This window comes from Gracilinanus agilis, chromosome 5, assembly GCF_016433145.1.
Source record: "Gracilinanus agilis isolate LMUSP501 chromosome 5, AgileGrace, whole genome shotgun sequence".
Taxonomy (NCBI): domain Eukaryota; kingdom Metazoa; phylum Chordata; class Mammalia; order Didelphimorphia; family Didelphidae; genus Gracilinanus; species Gracilinanus agilis.
The window spans coordinates 179051025-179076320 of record NC_058134.1 but is presented as its reverse complement, the minus strand read 5'-3'; the positions used below and the strand labels follow the sequence as shown (position 1 = coordinate 179076320).

Below are 25296 nucleotides of genomic sequence, written 5' to 3'. Positions count from 1 at the left end.
CACATAAGAGGTAGAGATAATTAAGAAGCAACTGAAAGGGGAAAACAGACAAAGGTTACCATTTAAAGTCATGAAATTTAGACCTGAAAGGGTCCTTAGATACCATCTAATCCCCTCCTATTTATTGATGAGAAAAGAGAGGGTTAGATAGATGAAAAGCCTTGTTCCTGATCATTCAACGCATTAGGGATAACACTGGGACAGGAAGCTGGGTTTCCTGACTCCCTGGTTCTGTGTTTTGTTTTTTTTTTTCAGTTATTTCACAATCCTCTCCTCTTTACAGCTCAATTCAATATTAATATGGGACGAATCAGAGATGATCATTTGGGGATCAGTTTTTAGTTTTATTCCTCATTTTCTCAAAATCCAAAGGGATCTCCAAATTTAGACATACTCAGCAAAAACAGATGCAAAGGATTGAGAAAACAAAATGATGAAAAGCTGGCTTCATCCTTTGTGAAGAACTGAAAAATGAGGTGGCTTCATTCCCTTGTTTTGCTCTAGCTCTCCCAACAGTTAAGTACAAGCATTTATTTTGTTGTTTCTTGCTCAAAGAACATGCTTTCCTCGGACCTCTATCTAACAGAATGATCGAGTCAAAGGAAAAATGAAGAAATACTGGAGAATCAAAAGAACCTTTCATCAAAAGAAAATGCTTTAGGTAGTAATAAAAGGGAATAACCATACTAACCCTCTTAGCAGAGGTGATGGCAGAATCTGAAAGGGGTGGGAATGAAAAGAGGGAGAAATGAGGAAGTGAGAAAGGTAATTACTACTAATAAAAATGGGCATAATGCATGTCACATAAAGGTATATAATTAGTGATATTGAATGCATTAAGTTCATCAACTAGTTGCTTGCCCAAACAGGTTGGCTTAATAGACATGTGATGTTTTGCATTATTACTTTATTAAAAGAAAAATCTTCATTTCTGTTTTAGGTAACTAGAAAATATGATGTAACTGCCTAAGTCACCATCCAAGATCCTGTGCATGCTATTCACCAAGCTGCCTAATTCACTTTTATGGAGATGAGAGTAATAGGAAGGAAGAAACAATACTGGCTTTTGGCTGCACAGATTCTAAACTTCTCTGAATCTCATCCATGTATGAACTCTGCCTTCCAGTCACACACGTGCTCCATCCCTTTAAATTACTGCTAAAAATTCGGCTCCTGGATCCATCTCCACAAATGCTAAAAAGTGACGATTGGCCCTGAGCTGATGCTGGGGGCACACAGTATCTTCTTTCTCTGCCCCCTCAGGCCAGTGAGGCTCTAGATCATGACGTGTCTGACAGAGGATCTGACCAGCACAGTGCCACAGTCCACTGGACACTCACCCTTTACCCTAAAAATTGTCAGCTCAGATCGATTCCAGGCCTTCTGGAGAGGCCCGGGAGTCATTCTAGGGCAGCACCACGTGACTCAGATTCGATGAGAATGATCATCTCACCCCAGAGTACATCGAATTATCCCATCTTGAGATCGGAATGAGAACAGGGGCCACTTGGTACCAAATCAGATCTTCCAGGTCCAGCTTAAGCCAGAAGAGAACTCCAGAGGCTCGGACGGAATCAGTTCTGCCTTTTGAGGTGGAGAAGGAAAGTATAATTTGTCCTGCTGCCTCACTGCTAAAATGTACCAACATTCTTTACTGACAGTATGCCAGTCTCCTACATCTCAAATGGACCAGTTACTTTGTCACTCGAGGTCACCATTTCCTGAACGGCACCTCTAAATTCAATGACTGAATTTCTAGGACCTACACATAAAGGCAAGGTTCAATATAAACATAAATAATCTAAAAACTACACCTTGACTAAAAAGCTTTTTCTATCCTCTCACAAAACATACTCTTGTGATAAGAGTAAACAAATTCATTTGGCAAGTACGTCTTCCCTCTTATTAACATGCCCAATCTGATTCAATCATTTCTATATCTTGGCACCATTACTGATTTAGGTAGTATGAATTGCTATTTGTTTTTCCTTACATTTCTTTTTTTTTCTTATAAACTAAGGAGTTTGCTGTAAGAATACTTTACAAAACACATGCATATTTCAATTTTATGCTGCTATAGCTAACAAATAAAAACATAATAGAAATGAAATCAGTCTGCTGAAGTTTTGAGTTATAACTAAAGTTAATATAGATTCTATGGGAATTTTCTTAGTACCCACTGACCTGCCTTTCAAAATCCTACTTTCGGTTCTAATTTGGTCAAAATGATCATTTGATCCAGGTTCCCCTTTATGACTGTCTACAAATCTGAAGGAAGCAGAAAGATGAAGTAAAAATATCATCAATAATCATAAGTTGCCCACTTTTTTTAGGTTTAAGAGTTTATATGAAGTTGAAGGCATCTAAAAGTCTCTAGAAGGAGGCTAATAGTGAAACACAGAGAGGCAACACTGTGTAGTGGATATAAGACTGGACCCGGGTTCAAGTCGAGCCTTTAACACATAGGAGCTAGATGAACCTGAACAAATAAGAAACTCTGTATTCTAAGTAGCTCTCCAGAATTCTAAGCTGCAGAGAAGATGTCAATCTGAATTGTTATGGGGAATTTCCTCATGGGAAGTTCCCAACATCTTTGAAATCACAAGTCTAGCCTTTATCCTACTCCCTTTAATGTTTGCAAAGTGCAATGCTTCTCCCCTGCCAGGGAGATGGTGCAAGTACAGTCTTATTCCCATTTTACAACTTGCTAAAAGAAACGTAATCATTGTTGCCTTCATTAACTTCAGAAAAACATAAAATGCATCACTTATTCATAATCCAAGGTACTTTCCACTCTATTACCTAAAAAGTCTTATTTACTTTTAGAGATAACAGAACGGAAGGGAGAAAATGTATTGACTTTTGTCACCTTCTTTGAATTTCTCATAAATGGTTATGTGACTGCTGAGGGTATGACATCAGTAGAAAGAGCTGAGAAATTATAACTCCTTTTTGAATCCTGACTATGATCCATGTGTTAGCCATGAGTCATGGTTTTGTGTCACCTCCAAATTGGAAAAACATGTCATCAATGCCTTTATCTAAGTCATTTACAAATATATAACATAGCAGAGTCATAGGGTCATAGTTTCCTTCTTTTTTAACAAATTACTTGGCACTCTCTCAAACTATCCGTATGGAAAAGATGGAAAGACAGGGGCTAGATTTCAATGGACAAACACAATAGATCGTCATAAACAGACTAATGTTAATTTAGAAAAAGATCTCTGACAGAATATCTGAGGGATCTATTCTTTTACCTTAGGCACTTAATAGTTCTAGCAATCATTTCTATAAAGACATGGAAAGCAAGCTTATCAAATCTTCAGATGACACAAAGCTGGGAGGATTAATAATCAGGATCTGAAAGGGTCTCAACAGACTAGAATACAGACATGAGTTTCATAAGATGAAATGTAAGATAAAATAAATAAATAAATGTGAAGATGTAGATATAGAAGTAGAAAGTTATATAGAGAAAGGCAAATATGAACAATTTAGGTTAAGAAAATTAATTTCACAAGTACAAGAAGGGGATGACTATACAATAGTTCACATGAAAAAAAAAAGTCCTGGAGTCGACTATAAACTCAATATGAGTTATCAGTTCAATTCAAAAAGGCCTCACTAAGCTCTTTCTATGAAGGAGATCCTGGATGGTATGGCAGCCCCCAACGCTAGGGTGACCTTAAGAGGCGGAGTGCCCAGAATTCTCTCTTTGGTCCTCAGGCCATGTCTGGAATACTGAGATCACTTTCTGAGCACCACTTTGGGGGAAGGGCATTAACGAGACGGAGTCTGGCTAGTGTATAATGACCAGGAGAGAGCACTCAAAACCATGTCCTGAGAGAGGAGCAGTTCAGTGGAGTGGGAGTGATTGGCCTGTAAAAGAAACCACTTATGAGAATAGAAGAGAGCTGTTTTCAAATATTTTAAGGGCAGTCACGTACGAGAGAGAACCGATACTTTCTGCTTGGCTCCCAAAAGCAGATCTAGGTCGTAGCAGGTGGAAACCAGAAAGGGGCAAATGTAAGGCTGATATCAGGAGAAACCGACTGACAACGCAGCATTGAACAGCTGGAATTCTTTATCAGATACAGGTGACACTGGATAGAAGGTCGCTGAGGTCCTTTACAAATTTGACACTAATCTTATAAACTCCAAAATGTTACTTATAAATATTCTTCATGTATACTACTCTACAAGCCCACTCCCAAGTCTTCCCTATTCCTATTTGAGCATGTTTTTGATTTAAATGGTCTTTCTTAAATTTTATTGGTTGGGGTACCCAGTTTATGTTCCAATTGCAAAAGTCTTTTCTGAGTTTGCTACACACAAATATCAAGATATCTATGGCTTATGCCTAGTAGTCGAATTGAAAAAGAAACCATATATTTAATTCACATTTTAATCACTCCCTGGGATCCGAATAAAATGACTGAATCATCCTCTAAACCTACATGGATTTCACACAAAACTGCAACCTTCATGCCTTTCATTCTAATTATGATTTGTGCCTTCACACACATCCACATCCTTCCAGTCTTCTCACAGGGGCTTGCTGTTCCTTCTGGGGGCAGACAACTGAGAAATAGCCAATTCAAGCCAACGGCTGCTCTCCAGAGCCCAGGAGAACGCTATCTCTGTATAGGAACCCCCTTTCCACAGGGAATACAGGTGGAGCCAATTCTGTGTCTGTTCTCAATGGCTAGCAAAATAACCACCCGCTTGACCAAATCTCTTTCTGGGACCCAGCAGCTATGATTTTTAAGTCCTCAGGGGCCTAAGGAAAATAAATAAGTAAATTAATTAACAAGCATTATTTAGCATTTAGCATGTGCCACACTATGTTAAGTGCTAATAATACAAATACAAAAAGCAAAAGAGTCACAGCCCATAAAACTTATATTCTAATCAGGGAGACAACAAAAATGGAAGGGGGGGGCAGAGAGGGACAATTAGGTGTACAAAGATGAGGTGAGTGGATCTTAGAAGAACAGACTAACACACTCCATCCAAGTATAAAGAGATTTGATTGTGGTTCATGGTTGTAGATCAGTGAAATGAGATGGGAGTCGAGAGGGGCAATGTGATACTGTAAGCAGGACTAGAAATGACCTGTCATAAAAGATGTAATTTTTTAAACCCTTACCTTCTTGTCTTAGAGTTGGGAATAAGCATCCATTCCAAGGCAGAAGAGGGGTAAGGGCTAGGCAACTGGGAGTAAGTGGCTTGCCCACGGCCACCCAGCTAGGACGTGTGTGAGGCCAGATTCTCCCATCTCCAGGCTTGGCTCTCTGTCCGCTGGACCACACAAGGCCCCCCACAGAAGGGGTAATATGAGAGAAGCAGAATCTCTGAGCATCAGGAGTTGAAAGGTACAAGAGAGGAGGACTCAGTCTCCAGCCCTAAAAAAGGGACTGAACATCTCCAAGTGCGTGTCTTCTTCTGTCAATGAAGGTAGCTGATGGGCTGTGCCCCGCTGGCCTCCTCCCTGCTCCTCACACAAGAATGCCATCTGTTCCCTCAGCTCCTTGTCATCTTACCCCACAATTCTGGGCATTTTCACTGGCTACCCTCCCGCCCCCCTATATGTGGCAGATGCACCCTTCTGGCTTTTTTCAAACCTCAGATAAAATCTTATCTTCCCCGGAAGCCTTTCCCAAGCCCTTTTAATGCTAATGCCTTCCCTCTATGGACTATTTCCAATTTCCCTGCACACAGTTATTTGCACATTAGACTGTGAGCTCTTTGAAGGCAGGGGCTGACTTTTCTCACCTTTCTCTATCCTCAATGGCGAGCTCAGTGCTTGGAAGACCATTCTTTCAGCCATGGGTATCTGACTCTTCGAGAGCCCATGGACCACAGCACAGCCATGGGGTTTTCTTGGCAAAGATTCTGGAGTGGTTTATCATTTCCTTCTCCAGCTAAGAAGTGTCTGAGGCCAGATTGGAACTTGGGTCTTTTTGACTTTCAGGCCCAGCACTCCATCCACTGAACTACCTAGCTGCCCCTACCTGTAGGTGCCTAATAAGTATTTTCTGATCATATGGACATGTATGTAAATGATTCTTGCCCTATCCAAACACAGATTTCTATTTCCTCTTTGGAGGGCCCTGAAAATCTAAAATATTCAAAAGAAATGATCTGTCCTAAACATCAGCTCCTGAGCATGACGCAGGGAGTGCTGATCGTCCCTGGCTTAAAATGAAAATGAAGTTTTTTTCAAGGGTCTTAGAAGCATTTGTTCTCAGGATTCGTCACTTCTGAGAGTAACACACAGTCTTCTACCTGCAAAGAGTTTCAAGACTAAGGCACACAAGGAGTCATGCAGGCAGGCTGGTCTACTGAATAATATTTCAGAGGCTCCTCTGATCTACGTGGGCCCTAAAAGGAAATCTAAATGTGTATCAGGCTACTTGAGGATTTTTTTTCTCTGTGCCTGGTTTAGGGTGGCTACTATGCTGTTGCATGGACAGAATAAATATTAGTCCTAATGATAATAGCAATGATGACAATAATAGAAGTGATTATCTAAAGCTTACTGTTTATATAAAAGAAAACCCATTCCCAAACACAAAATCCCATCACCACGAATTGTTCTTGATGACTGTCAGAAGCTTTTATGAAAGAGCTTGGAATCATTTCCAAGTGTGCACCTAAAATAAAAATATCCTACTCGCAGATCTGTTATTCATTCCTCACCCTCCAACATCTGCTCCTTTACGAGCCCTTGAAAGGATACGCAACTTCAGAGAAGTCGACCATTATACCAAAATGATCATTTTAATTATCTAAAAGTGGTCCATCAACGACTCGGTAAAAATACTTCAAATCAATTTAATGCATAAAAATAACTAATATAATTAGTGACAAGCACTTTGCAAATTTAAAGTGTGATTTCAATGGTCTATAATCAGAAAAACTACCATCATAAAAATAATTTAACAGCCACAAAGTGACCAGAATGAACCTTCATTGTTGTTGTTCCCCCCTCCCCCCCAATCCCTGCTCTGGACTTGGGAAAAGAAAATGTAATAAATGTGAAGCTATGATTAATGAGAAGTGTGATTAATCTGTCACTTCCAACATGAAAAGCTAAACAAGGGCAAAACAATCAAGGAAAGACCAGTAGAATTTTTGTTCCATAAATGATGGGTGAGAGGCCTGATTTTCCTGAAGTTCTTCAGTGGTTTTAAATCTTTTCAGCACAAGGGTTAGATTTCTGTTCAACCGAGTGAATCTGTGATTTCATCTGACACTTTTTCCCTTCCATCAGGGCAAGATCAAGTCTATCGGAATTTTGTTAACAAAGAAATAAATGAATTTCCAGTGGAGATATATCCCACACGTTAAGGAGTCCGGCCTCCCAATCATTTTACATAGGGAAAGATAGCTAGGATCAGGGTGGCACGGAGGCTGTCGGCCCCCCAAGCCTTCCCTCTCCACCCAGGGCCAGCCCATCTTTCTTCTCCTGGACCATATTCCTTCAGCCATACTCCTGACTCCTACGGTGGGAAAGATGCTATGGATCAGGCAGCCTTGAGGGTCACCCACCACTTGGATTCTCTGGAAGCTGGGATATTTCTTACTTTTTTTGGTTTGGTTTGGTTTGGTTTTCTTCAGAGGCTGGGATATTTCAAGATGTAAGGTCATCCCTGAGAGAAGAACTCCATTAATAGATGGACTCATGGGTCAAGACTTTTAAAAGGAAAGTACATTTTCTCCAAAGCCATCCCTTTCCCTTCTCTTCAATTCTAGAACCAAAACACATGAACTAGCACCTTGTCTGAATAAATGAACTTATCTAGAATCTGGACAATTGGTGTTTTGGGTTGTTTTTCTTTTAATAATCCAATTGGAAGGTTCTAAAGATCTCATTTGAGTAATCATGGACCTCAAAAAAGAGGCCCTCCGAGGCTTGGGCCTTGATTCAATAAGCAAAATGCCATCTACCAAGAGCAACATCTGGGATTACCTTCCCATCAAGAGAGAATCTCCATTTGGACCTGGTGGAAGGCATCCTCCATGAGTGGGCGAGCCACTCTGGTGATTATGCTGCTCTCCATCTTGGGCATTGCCTGACGTTAATCATCAGTCACAGAACAAATAGGCTTGTGGCTCCATTTCTCAAAGAATATTGTATGATTTTAACATATGCATGACAGACCCCCTTTTTAAAAAAGACTTTAAAGATGAGCTTTGTTCTATTAAATCAAATGCTTTTCTGTAACGAACAAACACACAATAAAATCTTGTGTTTGCTGCACGGTTCAGTCAGTTATGCAAGTGCGTACACAGAGACTGATATACAGAATTATTTATAACAGTTGGCCTTTCCCCTTTTCTTATTTTAATCCAGGGCACCCTTCTATATGTATCTATATTATTCTCAGAATGTTTTGTAAAAGATGAGAAAAAAGGACTTGGGGACATGGATATTCAGGCACTTTCAATCATCTTTCTGGAGTATATAATCAGGTATAGTGTTTACTTTCCTATTCTTTTGGAATCATTATTTTGAAATATCTTGTAAAATGATCCCTTGATATTTTCAAGATAATTATGATCTATATCACTGTCCTCAAACTTTTCTGATCATGTACACTTATTGGCAAGCATTTCTTAAACACATTCAACCAATATGTGTATATTTATAAATGACATACAAATATGTACATCATATATATGTACATCAAAATGTATGCACATCCTATATAATATACATGTACATGTATAGTATGCATACATCAAAAGGTGTGCACAAATATAAATTTTAAAATGAGATATATGAAATAGTTAAAATTTTAAATTAAAATGAAAATAAAAACCCTTTTAAACTCTAACAATACTATTTATATGATATTTTTTCAATGACAGTAAAGGGAGCAAATCGGCTTTGGGTTTTTAAAAGTGTATTATGTCCTTTATATGTTTGTAAATATAAACGATGGTCATTATTCAGTTAATCAATGTAGCTAGTCTAACATATTAATTTCTTTTTTATGTTTAGTTTCTTATCAATTACTATACAATCTGACAATCAAATAATAGATAATAAAGTCAGAAAACATAATAGTTTCTAAGCAGGAGTTACATTTCTCTGCATACAAATGTGTTTCTATATATGTATATATACATACATATGTATATCTATATATGTCCACATGCACAAAACAAACAAAGTGAGTGGGACTGATTTCAACTCAACAGAAAGTCCTCAATTTAAATTCATTCTCTCTCTTTATGTGGTTCTGCTTTTAGACACATTAATTCCTTAGTGATGATTAGCTCTTTGAGTTGTGTTTCTGTAGGAGAACGAGAAAGCAGCAGGACGAGGCTGACGTCCGGCGTGCAGGCTGTGGGCCTTTCCACCATGGCCAGAAAGGCGGCTTACGGTGGTTGCAAAGGGCTTTACATGCCTGAGAGAGTGGCTCACTGTTACTAGGGAGGCCCTGGGGAGCCAGGGGGGAAGACGCAGTCAGGCCCCTGATTTAGGGCAGGTAAAGAAAGAGGAGCGGGCAGGAGGGGCTTTTGGTCACTAGTCACTGCCCTAGCAAACAGCCTCCATCCTCTGAGAAGCTCAGCGGGGCCATGACAAGGAGCTGGAAGGTTTCCCAATGGCACCGAATGGGGGCTGGCAGAGCTAGTCCAGCTGGTGTGAGGACCACGCTGAGAAGCCCGCCTCCCTCTGACGGGAGTAAGTGAGAGAGGCCAGAGCAGACTGGTGAATGGTGGTGCTCAAGGGGAGCCTTCTGCTTGGCAGACTGCAGGAGAGACCATGCCTTGGGGCCATGTTGTGGCTTCCATTTTGGAGACCAAAAGTCTACAGATTTCCTCTGTATATTCTTGGCGTGTTCCAACTACTTTTGCCATTGTCATTTTCTCATGTACCATTTGTACTTCCTAAAGGAGGAATTCCTCTGGTATTAATGCCAATAAGAAGCTATAAAAGATCTGTTCCATTTCCCATCATCTTATTGTCCTTCCGAGAGGAGGCCACCTACCAGTTCTCTACAGACGCCGGGGTACACGGTTGGGTGTTACCCCACGCCTTTTGAAGATTTATCCTCGCTTCCACCATTTTATGAATTACTGTGGCTTTTAACACTTTTCTGTGCTGTTTCGCAGATATATTTGTATTCTAAACCAATGCTGGCCTTGACTTCCAAGTCTTTTCCTTTGGCATTATGATCATTAATATGGTTTTAGGAGTCCTAGTGCTTCCTTATTGCAGTGAATGATTTACATCTGTTTGTTTTTTTCTGAAACTGTTGGTAATTAAGGTCAATATTTTTGCTTCTTCCATTTCCTGGCACTGATGGCTTATTTTGATATGTCAGGTTGAAACCATTATAACTACATGCAAGTGACTTGCTGTTGAGGTTGACCTCCGATCTAAGTAGCTGAGTGTTTGACTACACACATGCATGACTGATTCTGATAGAACTTCCCACTTCAATAACCAGACATTTCCTTTCAGTTAGGCTATAATGAACTTTATTTTTTTTGTGATATTCATTCACAATAATACCACATTGTCATGTCCTCGACACTTTCTAGGTCTCTCATGCAAGAAATCGTGCAAGATACAACAGCATGAGGCTTCTGAATAATCCGTAAGCTTTTGGCTTCTTTTGTTTCTGAAACCTGAGGCCTATTTTAACATATTTTTTTGTCATTCTCACCCATCCTTTGTACTGAAATCATTATATTAAAAGTTTAAAAACATAGGTGAGAATACTAAATTTTAAAAATACTCTTTTTGAAATATCCTTATATGGTCTAGGAAGCCGGACTTTTTCTGCTCTCCAAATCTAGTTTATTCCATTTTATTAAAATTAAAATTTTTATTAAAATATTCCATTTTAACTAGATTTCACATGACAGGTTAAATGACCACCACTTTGGAAGTGTGAAGAATACTTAATCAAAAGCTAATTGAAATATCTCTGAAGGGTATTCATTCCAATGTACAGCATACAAGGTAGACTACTGAAATAAGGTGATTATTGCTTAAAAAATTAAATAAACATCGGATGTTGCTCATTAATGCTTGAGATCAAGGAGGTTATGGAATCTAGTGAACTAGGCATTAGATAGAATATCAAAATCCCTGAAACTGAATCCCAGGCACATCTTAAAGGCTCTGTTAGTTTCCCCACCTATAAAATTCAGGACACTATTACTGCTGTGTTTGTTAACTAATTAACAGCTGTAAAGCACTCTGAAAATATAAGCTGCTAAATAAATAAAAACTGCAGAGGAATTTTAAACATAATGTGTTAAATAATAATGAAACATGGGCTTCCAACTTTACCATTTTTGTTTTCAAAGAAAGAATGTAAACAAACCTTAAGCCTTGGAATACATGTTTCATCCCAGTGCAAATTAAATTCAGTGTTTTGGAAATACAAGAAAAATCTGATTTCTCAGAGGACAGCCAACTCAGTCCTAAATGTGGTAATGAAAACAAAATGTAATCTCTCTCTTCTCTTTAACCCTAACAGGCCATGTCATTTTGAGACCCCTAACTTGAGAAACTGAACATTTTGGAGGATTATTATATCATTTAACTGGACCTCAAAGAACAGTACATGGACTGCATGAGCATAAAAGTCAATGTTACAATCCAATTGACAAGTCATTAAAATGAAGTGTTAGTGAGTTTTAAAGTATTTCTTGGTTACTAATGGTGCCAATACAAATAGAATTCTCTTTAAAAGTTAATGCCCAGAACAGTTGCTCCCTACCTTTTCCAACCAACATTAGAATGTGAAATATCAGAAGGCTGGGAATGAGACTCAGAAAATCATAGACCTATCTAGTAAGCTGTGATTTTGTAAACTTATTTTCTAGGGGCATTAAAGGAAGAAAGACAAAGGTACCTCAGTGAACTTCTAAACTTTCTGCTTAGATGCCCATAATGTTAAAGCTTTTGAGATAAAAAACCACTGGCTTGTGGAGTCAATATACCAACACAAACAAATTTTTTGTATTTTCTTTTCAGGAAGATACACATATCTTATTAAGTGCCTAAAATAACAAAATTAAATGTTAGGAGAAAATGAAGTGGTCTTGAGGTTTGTTTTTTTAAAGCTCAAATCCATTCTAATTATTTCCTCCTGAAAAAGTGGCAACTGAAAACTATGGATTTATTACTAAAGTATCCAAAATCTCATTAGTGTTCCATTCTTCAAAAAAATACAATTCTTAATCTTCCCAACTCCCCTACAGAGCATACATAAAGAGTGATCTATACACATCCAGCTAAAATACTATTTATTATACATTTGAGACAAAAGCTGATCGTTTCTTTTTCTTTCTTTTTTTTGGAAAACATGAAACAAAACATCTTCTAAAGATAATGAAGCAAAAATAATGCAAACAAATAAATAATGCAAGCATGCAAATATTTTATCTAGATAATAAGAGCCCAACACTAGTTTTAGCGACTCATGTTAATCTGATTGTAAGCATTAGCTTTTATGATCCTGCAAGCAAAAAGACCACTGTGTTCCAAACATAATTATCTTACCAACGTCTCATTTCATGAAATTATTAGTTAAGAAGAGAAGCTCGGAATGAATTTATATTTGATTAGTTTCACTTACTTAAGAATATTGAATAACTTAAGGCTCATTTGCATAAAGGCAGCTCAAAGGCAGGGCGTAGGGGAGCCCCCATCAGAGGAGCCAATCAGAGGAGCGGCGTTCACATGGCTCCCGACACAGGCACTTACCTTCCAAGTGAAGCCACATCAACCTTCCCTTCACGCTGATCACGGAGGCAACACAGAGCTCCCCCAGGTTCCTGGGGTTCACGACTTCGAGCTTCATGTTCTTTGTAAATCCACGGCTGAATGATGTCTGAAAGGAATAAAGCGCGCAGGCGCGGTGAGTCAGGATGCTGCTCAGAGGAAATGGAAGCTTTCGCGGCAGGATCGACGCATCCATGCTCTAAGGACTCGTCTGACCCCATCTCTTACAGTGTAAGGAAAATCGAGCCCTTGGAGGGCGGAAGCACAAGAGCTAAATGGTAGAACCGGGACTCAAACTTGGGTCTTCTGACTCCGAGTTCAAAGTTTCCTCTACCTGTTAGTTCTTGCACCAATAAAATGAAGGAAGCAGGAGGCCGTTTCTTCCTCCACCTTCTTCCCAATATCCATTAGAATTTATCTGACGCCCCCTTAAAGGGCAAATCTCAGCCGCTGGAAAAGAATTCATAAGGATTCAATAGCAAAAGAACAAAAGAATGTGTGAGTTTACGAAGTATCTGGCTATGGCAGAGACCCTCCGTCTCTGTGGCTCTTGGGTCACCCACAGAGTTTACGCAGCTTTCAGAGATTCTGGAAATGGCAGCAATAAACCCACGCGAGGGGCACCTGCCACGTCCCTGTAAATCTAAGACAAGGCGCTTCCGCAGCTTTATCTCAGCCTAAACTCCTGGGCTGGTGTGTGAGGCTAGAGAGAAGGCCTGGGCCTGGGCCTGGGCCTGTCCTTTTTCCCTCGTGAGCCTGAGGAAGGGCCACGGGCCCCTTCTTCCCAACCCGTGGACTCAGAAAGCTGCCTAGGGTGCTGAGAGGTTTATGGGATTTGTTCAAAGTGTGTCCGTGGTAGGATCTGAACCCAGTTCTTCCTGATCCTGAGAGGTCAGTCATTTTCCATGCTGCCATTTTGCCTGTCACGATCATCTGATAATAACTTACCAGATTCTGAATGGCATTTCATTCAGAAACAAAAATGAGAACAAGCCACAAATTAATTTTCATTTCCATATCACTCTGTCAGAAAAGGGCATTAACCTCATTGCTGACCCTACTTTACTATGAGAAAACCCTTGTTAGTAGGATTCTTGGAAAAGGTCGTAAGGGTATATAACTCTATTTTCTAGAAGAGAGGTCCAAAAAGATTATCGACAGACATAAGTGCTACAAGTATTGGCTCAGTACAAATGGTATTTTTCTTTTTGTAGTTCTTGAGCAGGGCCCTCTCTCAGTTATGGGTGCTACTGGGAGTTCCTGAGGTCACTCCTCAGGGGCATCTACTCCTGCCTGCACCGACATCTTTTTCCATCAGGCTCAGCAGCCTTCTTTCTCCAGAAGATCCTTCTACTATTTTGGTCTCCTCTTCTGATTGAGGAGTTCCTTCCTAACTGGTAAAGAAATGGAAGTGCCTCCAGAATTCCATTTTAAGGAAGGCCAGGTAGGGTCATTCCTCTTCTGGCTCAACTCCTAACTCTAAATTTCTTTATTGACTGCATTCCCAAACCCCAACTTTTCAGCTCTCTCTTTAGAAAGTAAGATCCCTGAGGACAAGAAGTGTTTTTTTCTCAGATTATATTTGTATTCTTTTTTTATTTAATTCTTAAAATCTAATTAATTAATTAATTAATTGATTTGTTTTGAAGGTTTTCCCATGGTTACATGATTCATATTCTTTCCCTCTCTTACTTCCTTCCCCCTCCGGGAGCCAACAAGCAATTGCACTGGGTTTTACATTATATTTGTATTCTTAGTACTTAGCACAGTACATGATTAATAAATACTCACTGTTAATCCACAATTTCAATGTCCTTCCTGAATCAACCTTTAAAAATAATTCCCAGTAACAAGAAACATAACTGACACTTCCTTTTTAAAGATAATTAAGCAACCTTTCATAAATAAAGACCACTTGATTGACCCACCCTGAATGGATTTTTAAGATTTGTTTTGCTTTTATATTCAGGATAATAGTTCTGATCCTCCCACGATCTCATGAATATGGCAAATAAGATACATCTATCTCTAAGATATTTTTGCAGAGTTAAGGAAATAATCTAAAAGTCTATAATTAAGGAATGATCTATAATGAATTTATAATGAATCTATAGTGAATTCATACAGGATTCAAATCCAAGTAAATTGCTAGATAATAAGAATCCTGATTATCTCTAAAGAACTGGGTTATCTGGTTATACACATATGAATATCACATCTAGTATCCCCAAGCAACATTCTGCCCAGGTACTAATTTAAATGACAATAATATATTATATATTTAATATATAAATAGATTGAGACTATATAGAGGGAATCAGGCAAAGGAAGGGCTACTAATGAACCAAGGAGTGACCAAAAGCAAACAAAAGAAAAAAAAATAAGAAAAAGGAAAAACTAGATAATTCACAAAATTAAAGTAAAATCAGTGATTAGTTAGTGGGGTTACTCTCTCTTTACCTCTTTTCCCTTGCTCTACTTAGACTGGCAGTAACAACTCCTATAACTGCATCAGCATGAACATGCTTACCCAAAGATTACTTAGTCCAAAAAATTGAATAGAGAGAATTAAAATATTTGAGGAAAAATATGCATATCTGGCATTGTATACCCATGATGTGACTATAAAGTAATGACCTGGATTGTCACGTGTCAAAGAAAACCGTCTCGTTACTGTGTAACACCTCTATGTCGTTCAATTAAAGTCAGATAGTCTTTAAGCTGAAGAAAACACATATACTTCGATGTGAGGGGAATGAAAATTATTTGCACCCAATTATATCCGAATCACGCTATTGGTTCCACACTATTATTATTCTTTGTGAAGTCTGACTCAAACACATTCCCTGTCCTTTAGGCATCGAGCTTCTTTTCAAACACCTGCCAGGATGCCTCCTAACTGTCTTGGTGAGTGAGTTACATGCTTCCTCTTCTAGTTACCCAAGAAAAACTAAAACTACACAACCTACTTTCGTTTTAACTCCCTGCTTGAGGCTAATTTGTAAAGGATCAATAACAAAACAGTTACCTGTGAGTTTATTTTGCTAAGCATTTGGCTATGTCTCTCCATTTCATAACTGCCTACGATGGTTAAACATCCCCAGGGAAACGGTGACAATGCATGCACTTCCACGTGAGATTGGCTGTGCTACACTGGAGATGTGTGATTAAAAAACGAATTTATAATAAGCATTCTATCCAAAGGAGCTTGTAGCAAGCTGACAAATTCAACAACTTGCCAGTTAATGCAAGGCAGATGCCAACAGGCAGATTATAATCCTGCCTATTAAATAAATTGAGAGCCAGTCAACAAAAGGGAGCATTTTTGTAATGAGCATCTACTAATGAATACACAACAGCAGCAGCAGCAGGAACAACAACAAACTCATTAAAACCAATTTCATCTTCAGAGAACATCCGTCAAGGTTCAAGGGCTGGTGGGTGATGATGGCCATGTGTGAGCCCCTTTATTTTAAAGCTTTTGTGACAGTGGGAGGAGCAGAGGCAGAGTCGCAGAGGGTCCCAGTGATGGAAGGACTAAGGAAATATTTAAAGTCAGGAAGGATGCTTTGCACTTAAAAAGGGAAATTAGGTAGAGATGTTCAGATTCAAAAAAGGCCCTCGTGGAAACATCTCCTTTGGCAGGAAAAAAAATTAAGGTATCAATAAATACCTTAAATAAATTAATTAATAAATAAAAAAATAAGAAAAATAAGGTAAGGTAAAAAAATTAAAGTAAAAAAATTAAGGTAGGAAAAAAATTAAGGTAAGAAAAATGGTTCCTGGGGTACAATGGATGAACGTAGAAGCCTATTGTATCTAGAATCAACCACAATTACCTCTGTTTGCTATTTAAATGGCTTTACAAGCTAGCCTCTTCCTAAACTTCAAGCCTTAAGAGACTATTTCTTTTAAAAACACTCTACAGTACAACCATACTAGCCTACTAGCTCCTCCTCATTCATGACAGTCCAGTGCCCATCTGTTTATTTGTACTGGCTGGCCCCTGTGTCTGGGATATTCCTCCTCCTCTTCACTTTGGCCTCAGAGATGATCCAACTTATCTAAATTAATTAAATACCAAAAAAAAAGATTAGCCAACTTCCTTCAAAAACTCATGTCAATGCCTCCCTCCAAGGAGGCCTTCTCCCTTTTCCCCTCTACCTGTTAGTGCCTCCTCTCTGAGGGAGGGGTTTTTAACCCAGGCTCCATGGACTTAGAAAACCAGCTGGATAACTATTTAAACATGGTTTGTTTGTTTGTTTTTTTTGTTTTTGTTTTTGTTTTTGTAATCCCCTGAGTTTTATTTTAGGTATTTATAAACTTTTTTTCCCCTGAAAAGGGGTTGATAGGCTTCACTTGATTGCCAAAGGAATCCATGACACAGAAAGAATCTTGCCATAAGGGATACAAACACACACAAAACCCACATGTATGTGTGTGTGTATATGTAGCATATATAATACACCCATGCAAAAGGATATCTGGGGCATATACATGCTGAAAGATGTGTGAAATACACATGCAGGATATAATCTGTACAGAAAATCTATGGCATCCACAGGCAATATTGTGCAGGATGCAGAGGCTATTTATGCAGAAAACATACAGCATCCATATGCGTCTCTACACGCAGCAGGATATGGAGCCCCTCTCTATCCAGAAGGCTATAGCACATACACACAGATATGACACATCCTTCTGCCCTGCATTTATCTCATAGGGACCAATTTATGGATGCTGCGTTCCCCCCCCACCCCCCCACCCCCGGAACAGAAGCCCTTTGAGGGCAGGATCGGTTTCTGCTTTTCTTTGTGTCCCAAGGGCTGGGCAGACGTGCCTGCCAACAGCAAGCCCTTCATAAATGCTGCTTGGAGGGACGGCCCTCCTTTTTCCCACCCGCCATCCCTTTAAATGCTTGAAGGCTGATGATCTGTGCCTGAGTCTTTCTTTGCACTGAGCCGAGAGCCCACACTTTTTGGACACGAGCCCCCAGAGGACAGGGACAGGTTTTCCCTCTTTCTGTGTCCTCCGTGCCCAGCGCAGCGTCTGGCACATCGCAGGTGCTCACCTCCTTGGAATATATCCAATGGATTAATGTCCTTCCTAAAGTGGTACCTGCCTAAACTACAGATAGGGGGTGATCTGTGTGGAATAGGCTGGTACTAATGTTTGATATTCTATTTCTCATAATCCTATTAGCTTTTTGGGCTGCCAGGTTACAACTGCGACTCTGAACCTGGAGTCCACTAAAATCTCAATTCCACAAATGAGGAAACGGAGGCTTAATGAGTTTAAGATTGAATTCAATTAAACAAATATTTATTAAGCATCTACTATAATAAAACCTTATCCACTAATCATGGCTTATATTTTCTGATATAAAAGGCCATGAAGCTACTCTTTTTTTTTTTAGATCATTTTCTCATCAAGAAAAGGTGATTCCTCAGGCCCTTTGTCTGAAGGCTAGGATCTGGTTGTGTTTGCCAAACTTTAGGATGTGACCTCTGAGGATGTGTGCGAGCCCAGATTCCAGAGATAAACAACACACCAGCAGACAGAGAGCCCATGGCTCAGCAGGGAGAACTCTTCAGATGCTTCCTCCTTGTGTAAGCCACGTAATGACAGCCTTATTTTTTTCCCCAGTAAAAAGAGGGGAAGGCATAGAGTAGCCACCTTACAGGGATGTGGTGAGGAAATCCAATTTCTTTCTTTTTTTTTTTTTTTTTAATTTTAAACCCTTAACTTCTGTGTATTGACTTATAGGTGGAAGATTGGTAAGGGTAGGCAATGGGGGTCAAGTGACTTGCCCAGGGTCACACAGCTGGGAAGTGTCTGAGGCCAGATTTGAACCTAGGACCTCCTGTCTCTAGGCCTGGCTCTCAATCCACTGAGCTACCCAGCTGCCCCCTGGAATCCCAATTTCTGATGTGTACTATGGGAGAAATCACTCACGTTCCTGTTGAACTGTGAGTGGTAAAAGAAAAAAAAGAGGAAACTCGATGGGCCCAGAGGCTCCCCCAATGTGATGAAACAAGAGGTGGGGAATAAAAAGGGTCAGACAGTTTCAGGTTGGCAAGTGGGAAGATCACTGACAGCTGGATGGCCCAGATTGTGCCTGGAGTCAAGAAGGCTGGAGTTCAAATGTGGCCTCAGACACTAACTAGCTGGGTATCCATAGGCTTAACCTCTTTCTGCCTTGGTTTCCTCATGTAAAATGGGGATCACAACAGCACCTGCCTCACAGAATGAAGGTAAAGAGGATATGAGAAAGAGTAGTAAAATACTTAGGACAGTGCCTGGCACATAGCATTATATAAAGGTTTATTCTCTCCCCTTCTTTGAATCTGAGAACCAGAATTTCCATTTTGGCTCTGCTATTTACTCTTTGTGGCCTTGGACAAATCACTTAAATTTGGGGGAGAGATTCGTTTTGCTATCTGCAAAAAGAGACTGGTTGAATTCGATGACTTCCAAGGTCCCTTCTAGTGGTAAATGTATGATCTGATTGTTTCCAATTGCTACCATGAAACCAAAAATGAATCCTTTCTACAAACTATTTAAGGAGGCAATCACTGTATATAAAATAAGGTATTCTCATATTTAATTATGGTTAACGTTGACTATACCAATAAGAGCCCCTTGAAATAAACTAGTTAAGAAGGGAATATAAAAGAATAAGCCAATTAAAGTTCTTTGAATTCCCTCAAACTAAAGCACAGATACATGCTTAAGGAGGTTTGGAGTATGTGCTTCTGGGATGTGCTTGGGAGGTGACAGAGTTCAGTCATTTATAACACTCTTGGGATAGCATTTAAGGATCATAGGCAACCAGGTCAGAGACTTGATTCAAAAACTCCTATTCATGATCCAGCCATACCATTGTTAGGTTTGTACCCCAAAGAGATCATAGATAAACAGACTTGTACAAAAGTATTTATAGCTGCGCTATTTGTGGTGGCAAAAAACTGGAAAAGGAGGGTATGTCCTTCAATTGGGGAATGGCTGAACAAACTGTGGTATATGCGGGTGATGGAATACTATTGTGCTAAAAGGAATAATAAACTGGAGAAGTTCCAGGTGAACTGGAAAGACCTCCAGGAATTGATGCACAAAAGGAGTAGAGCCAGAAGAACACTGTACACAGAGACTGATATACTGTGGTAAAATAGAATGTAATGGACTTCTGTACTAGCAGCAATGCAATGACCCAGGACAATTCCGAGGAACTTATGGAAAAGAACGCTACCCACATTCAGAGGAAGAACTGCAGGAATGGAAACAGAAGAAAAACAACTGCTTGAGCACATGGGTTGAGGATGTAGACCCGAAACTAAACTATCAACAATTTGGAAATAGATCTTGATCAATGACAGATGTTAAAACCAGTGGAAATACGCATCAGCCATGGGGGGAGGGAGAAGTCAGAGGGTGAAGGGAAAAGTAAGAGCATGAATTGTGTAACCATGTTAACTTTTCTAAAAAATAAATATTAATAAATGTTTAAAAAAACTCCTACTCAAAATTAATTAATTAATGTTTTAAAAATTGTTTTAAGATAATTTTTAAAAAGAATATTAAAAATCTCCAACACTTTTATGATAAGACAAGATAATGATGTATCCTATCCTTGCACATTCTTGCAGCTCTACAGAAGAATTCATAAAAAGAACTCCAGATTCAGAAGGCCTTCATGAGAGCACTGACAGACAGGATATTCATCCACAAAAAATAATCGTTCAAGTTTTAACACATGCCATGAGGGAGGAGAAAGAAAACAGTACATCAACCAACCAAGGAAAGAGCGCCAACTCTGGACAATAATCTTATTTAATTTATAATAACAAAAAACACACTTACATTTCTGAAACAGAAGTGAGGCGCGGCCTCAGCACCATGCTGTTTCTGATAATCTGCCCAGTCAAAGTCCTGGCCAGCATAACCTGTATACGATAAAACAAATTAAAAATAGTATTTGTTAGGCTGAACCAGAGAGAGTCAAGTAGTTTGTTGATACTTCCACCATTGCATGGGTAAATAAAAAATAATAATAAATAATAATAATTTAAAAACTTAGCCCTAATGGTTAATTAATTTTAATTGATTAAACCAGTAATATTTATTAAGTATCTACTATGTGCCACGCACTGTGCTAAGCACTGGAGATACAAAAAGGGTTAAAGAAAATCCCTACCCCCAAGGAGCTTATAATTTAGTGGGGGAATAGCATGTAAATATATATATATATATGCATATATCTATATCTTTCAAGTTACATATTTGGATATAAATAAAAAACAAATAAATAGGAATTAAAACAAATGAACTATGTAGGAAATAATTAAATAACTGCATGGGATAAATAGGAAATAATTTAAAAAGGGAAACCACTGTAAGTAAGAGGTGTTAGGGAAGGCTTCTGGTAGAAGGGAGGGTTTTAGTTGGCCCTTAGGGGAAAGCCAGGGGAGTCAACAGTTGGGGGGGGGGCATTCCAGGGATGGGGACAGTCAGAGAAAAGCCTCCAAGTTGAGAGATGGTGTGACTTGTTCATGGAACAGCCAGGAGCCCGTGGTCACTAGATTGAAGAAAATGAGTCAGGATGCAAGGTGTAAGAAGACCAGAAATGCAGGAAGGGTGTATGTAGGGGGATTGCATGAGAGGTCAGATAGTGGTGATCACATTCACAGTAGCATTGGCTCAGTGGGCAGGTTTATATAAGGATGAGAAAAAAAGCTTCAATAGTCAATTCCCTTGAAATTTTTCTTTAACAAACACAACAACTCTGTTCGACAGTATATGTAAGATGCCAACATGAAGCCATATTCGTCAGCAGCAGTATCCCTCTCCCTTTCAAGAGAAGAAAGTGTGTTTCATCTGAAGAAGCCATTTTCTAGAGATGGAAAAGACTTTAAGCTTGAAGGCAAAAACAACAAATAATTATAATATTTAGAAAAGTCCACATCTAGATTGATTTCTTAATCCCAGTTTTTCTATCCTCCAAATGCCCTTCACTGGACTCTCTAACCTTCTGCTTTATTTCTGCCATGACTGCCCCATCCATGTCCGGACTTTCTTAGATCCAGTGACTGTTAGCCTCCCTGGGTCTCTTTTCTGGACCCTTCTGTAGCCAGGTCCACCTCCGTCACAGTCCTCTCTTAACTTCCACACCTCCTTACTTGGGCTTCTCTTTTCCCTGATTAATTATGAGGGTTACAACTAGACCTGGGACCACGGGAACAAGCAACCTGGAGTCATTTAATGCCTCAATGAACAAAGTCATGGAACATTTGACTAAACATTAAGGTGGCAACAAAGATAAATACCAAGAAATCCCCAATGTCTTATGTAGCCTAGCTTTATATTATGGGCACAATTGCCATGATCTTGATTTTCCATTAAGTAACTGTTCAGAAAAAGCAAAGTCATCAAGGACCAATCCTTCCCATTTCTGGGCCCAAAACAATTCATGATGGTTCTCAAAACAAAAATCTTTCCATGAGCCTTAATACAATTCTTTCTCTACCTCTCTTTACCCATTTTCCTTGTGTAGGTTTGATCCCACCATCTGATGCAATCTGAAGTTTCTGAAAACAAGCACCTTTTCTGAGAACCAATTGCTCCTCCCTTCTCTCCGTGTACCTGTTGCAAACCCCTTGTGAGCTCCTTAAGGAAAGGGCTGATTTTTGTGTGGGAGGTGGTGGGGGGGGTTGTAGCTTAGGAATTATATCCCAGAAACTTAGTGCTTCATGTTTATTTTTTATTCCTACTGGATAGAAGGACAAAAAACTAGGTTTCCATTCTATCCCTTTTGGCCAGAATCCTAAAATCATGCCTACTTCATCAGGGAGTCACAGACTTGTGGAATTATCAAGTTGGATGGAAGGAACCTCAATGATTCTTTGGTCCGGTGTGTCACTTTCAGGACCGGCAGCTCATTGCTATGCCCCAGGAACAATGCTGTTTCCTAGTGTTGCACCACCTGCTTAGACTTCTCCTTCCTCCCCAAGGGACCTCAAGTCACTTCATCTCTTTAAATTCTCCTTCCTCCAGGCTTGATAATGAGCTCTTTTTGAAAAGCAGTTTTGTGACAGCTCCTGGAGAATCGCTATATAAAAACAAATTGCTTTGGATTGTATTATAAAGAGACAGGGGTCAATCACCCTCATTAATCAACAAAGACAGAACAAGAAGTAACAAGGCTTAACTGAAGTCACAAAAATATGTTTAAAAACCCAAAGACGAAAAAAAAAAAAAAAGCAAGTTGGGGGTGAAAAGCTTCAGAACTCCAGATTTGCAATAAGCAGCCAGGGGAGCCCGTCCCACCACAGGGCTACAGTTGAGCCTGATGGCTCAGCATGCAGTGGTGACTGGCGCAGGACCAAAGGAGAGCAAATCTATTAGAAGATCCATTTGCTTAGTCACCAAAATAAGCTGGCATGAGGCAGGAGAGCTCCATGATTCTGTTACCTGTGTCTTGGGGAGCACTCAAGTTATACAAAAGATGAAACGCTGATTCAGTATCAGCCATGCATTCGGCACTGCAGTAAGCACTATGGCAGATGCAAAAAATAGCAATAATAATAAGAATGATGGTAGGGTGATGATGGTGCCCAGGGTCACACAGCTAGGAAGTGTGTAAGGCCAGATTTGAACCCAAGACCTCCTGTCTCCAGGCCTGGCTCTCCATCCACTGAGCCACCCAGCTGCTTCTTGGTCAACTCTTTTAACATTATATGAGTCTTAATTCCCTCATGTGGAAGAAGAATGTGCTGGACTGCTGGAATAATTTTGAAGTGGGAGATGTCTTACTGCAAGATTTTTTACTCCACTAAATTACTTTTTTTCTCCCTAAAGACTTCATTATTTTTTTTCCAATAGCATGCAGAAACAATTTTTTAACATTTGCTTGCTAACATTTTTAAATACTTTAAAAAATATATAACCAACAAATAAGCACCATAGAATTCAACAGCTATCGATATTTTCTCAACAATCTTTTACAAAAAATAATAATAATATCTTAAGATTTCTTTTCTTGACTTTGGTCACTTGCTCTTTCTCCACTCATATGTATGTTGTGAATCGATCTGTAAACACCCGTACAACTATATCATCACCCCTGGTAGAGACCTCTATAAAAAACCAGATTTATTCCAGCTGTTTTTCCTGTCTTTGTTCTCTTAATGTTCTTTGAAATTAGAGTCACAGTGTGAGGCTCTACTGTCCTTGATGGTGAAAAAAAATTGGTATAAAAATATTTGTAGGTCTTTATAGGCCACCAAAATCCATATGATCCTTAGCATTCCTTCTGTCTACTCAGCTGCCATCTACTGCAGAAGCTCATGACTGTAATTACACAGGACTGCAGGCTAGTTTAAAGTTCTGCTTCATAGACCAAAGAATTCATCGCCAAGTGGCGAGCCTCCCGGTGATGTAAGCACCTTTGTTCTGAACGAGACTGGTCCTTAGAAAACAGGATCTTTCTGCTCCATGTTCAGTGCCTTTCTTCCGTGTGCCCGATGATCCAGTGATGCTTCGGAGCTTTGCTTTCTCCTCAAACAGGACACCCACCTCCCAACTCTGCGCCTTGTCTCTGACTATCCCCCCTGGGCCCACAATGCTCTCCATCGCTGCGACCTGGATTTCTTCAAAAGTCCGTTTCTTGTACAAGAAACCTTTCCCAGTCCTCTTGGATCTGTGTGCTTTCCTCCTGAAATGAGCCTCCACAGTGGAATGAAGAAGTAGAGTGAAAAATAAAAATGTAACATTAGGAAAAAGAGTCTGGTGGGGATCAATGGTAGGAGAGAACGTCTGGAGTCATAAAGAAGAACCAGCGACATTCAAAATTCCAAGAGTTTAGTAAGAGAATCTAACCTTAGGTAAACAGCAACAAGAATGGAAAAGTGGGAAGGATCTGTAAGCAAGAACCATGGATTGACTTTGGAATGAATGCTCCGATCCGATGAATCCCCAGAGATAAACCCTTCACATTGTGACAGAGATGGACAGAAGAGAAAGCCGTCATCCCTGGCACATCCATACCTTCTGGGGCGAGTGGCCTCAGTCACCAATGTCTGTCCTGAGCCAAATTACCAGGCTTCCTCCTGCCCCTCGTTTAAAGAACTGAATACCTGCTAAAATTCTATTCCAGGGGGCAGCTGGGTGGCTCAGCAGATTGAGAGTCAGACCCAGAGACAGGAGGTCCTGGGTTCAAATCTGACCTCAGACCCTTCCTAGCTGGGTGACCCTGGGCAAGTCACTTGACCCCCATGGCCTAGCCCTTGCCACTCTTCTGCTTTGGAAACAGTACCCAGTATTGATTCCAAGGTAAGGGTTTTAAATAAAAAAATTAAATTAAAGTCTATTCTACCAATTCTATACCTAGCTAACTTCCCCTGGCTATTCTGAGCCAGAACAAATAGTTAGGTGGGCCATAAGAACTGTCTTCGAATGTTCTAAGGTCTACACCTCCAAGATAAGACTGGAGCAATCTGCTTGGCCTCAGGCTCAAGGTTAGTTATTTCAAGTTATTAGAG

General features: G+C 39.7%; 1 protein-coding gene across 1 annotated transcript in view; it reads right to left on the bottom strand.

Annotated features, from left to right (window-relative positions):
* Positions 1-25296, bottom strand: part of SFMBT2 (Scm like with four mbt domains 2) — a 279653-nt gene that overhangs the window by 68076 nt on the left and 186281 nt on the right. The window contains exons 10-11 of the mRNA XM_044679668.1: positions 20621-20703; positions 12743-12869 (exon numbers count right to left, since the gene is read on the bottom strand). Coding sequence (XP_044535603.1) covers positions 12743-12869; positions 20621-20703 — 210 coding nt within the window. The remainder of the gene's footprint in view (positions 1-12742; positions 12870-20620; positions 20704-25296) is intronic.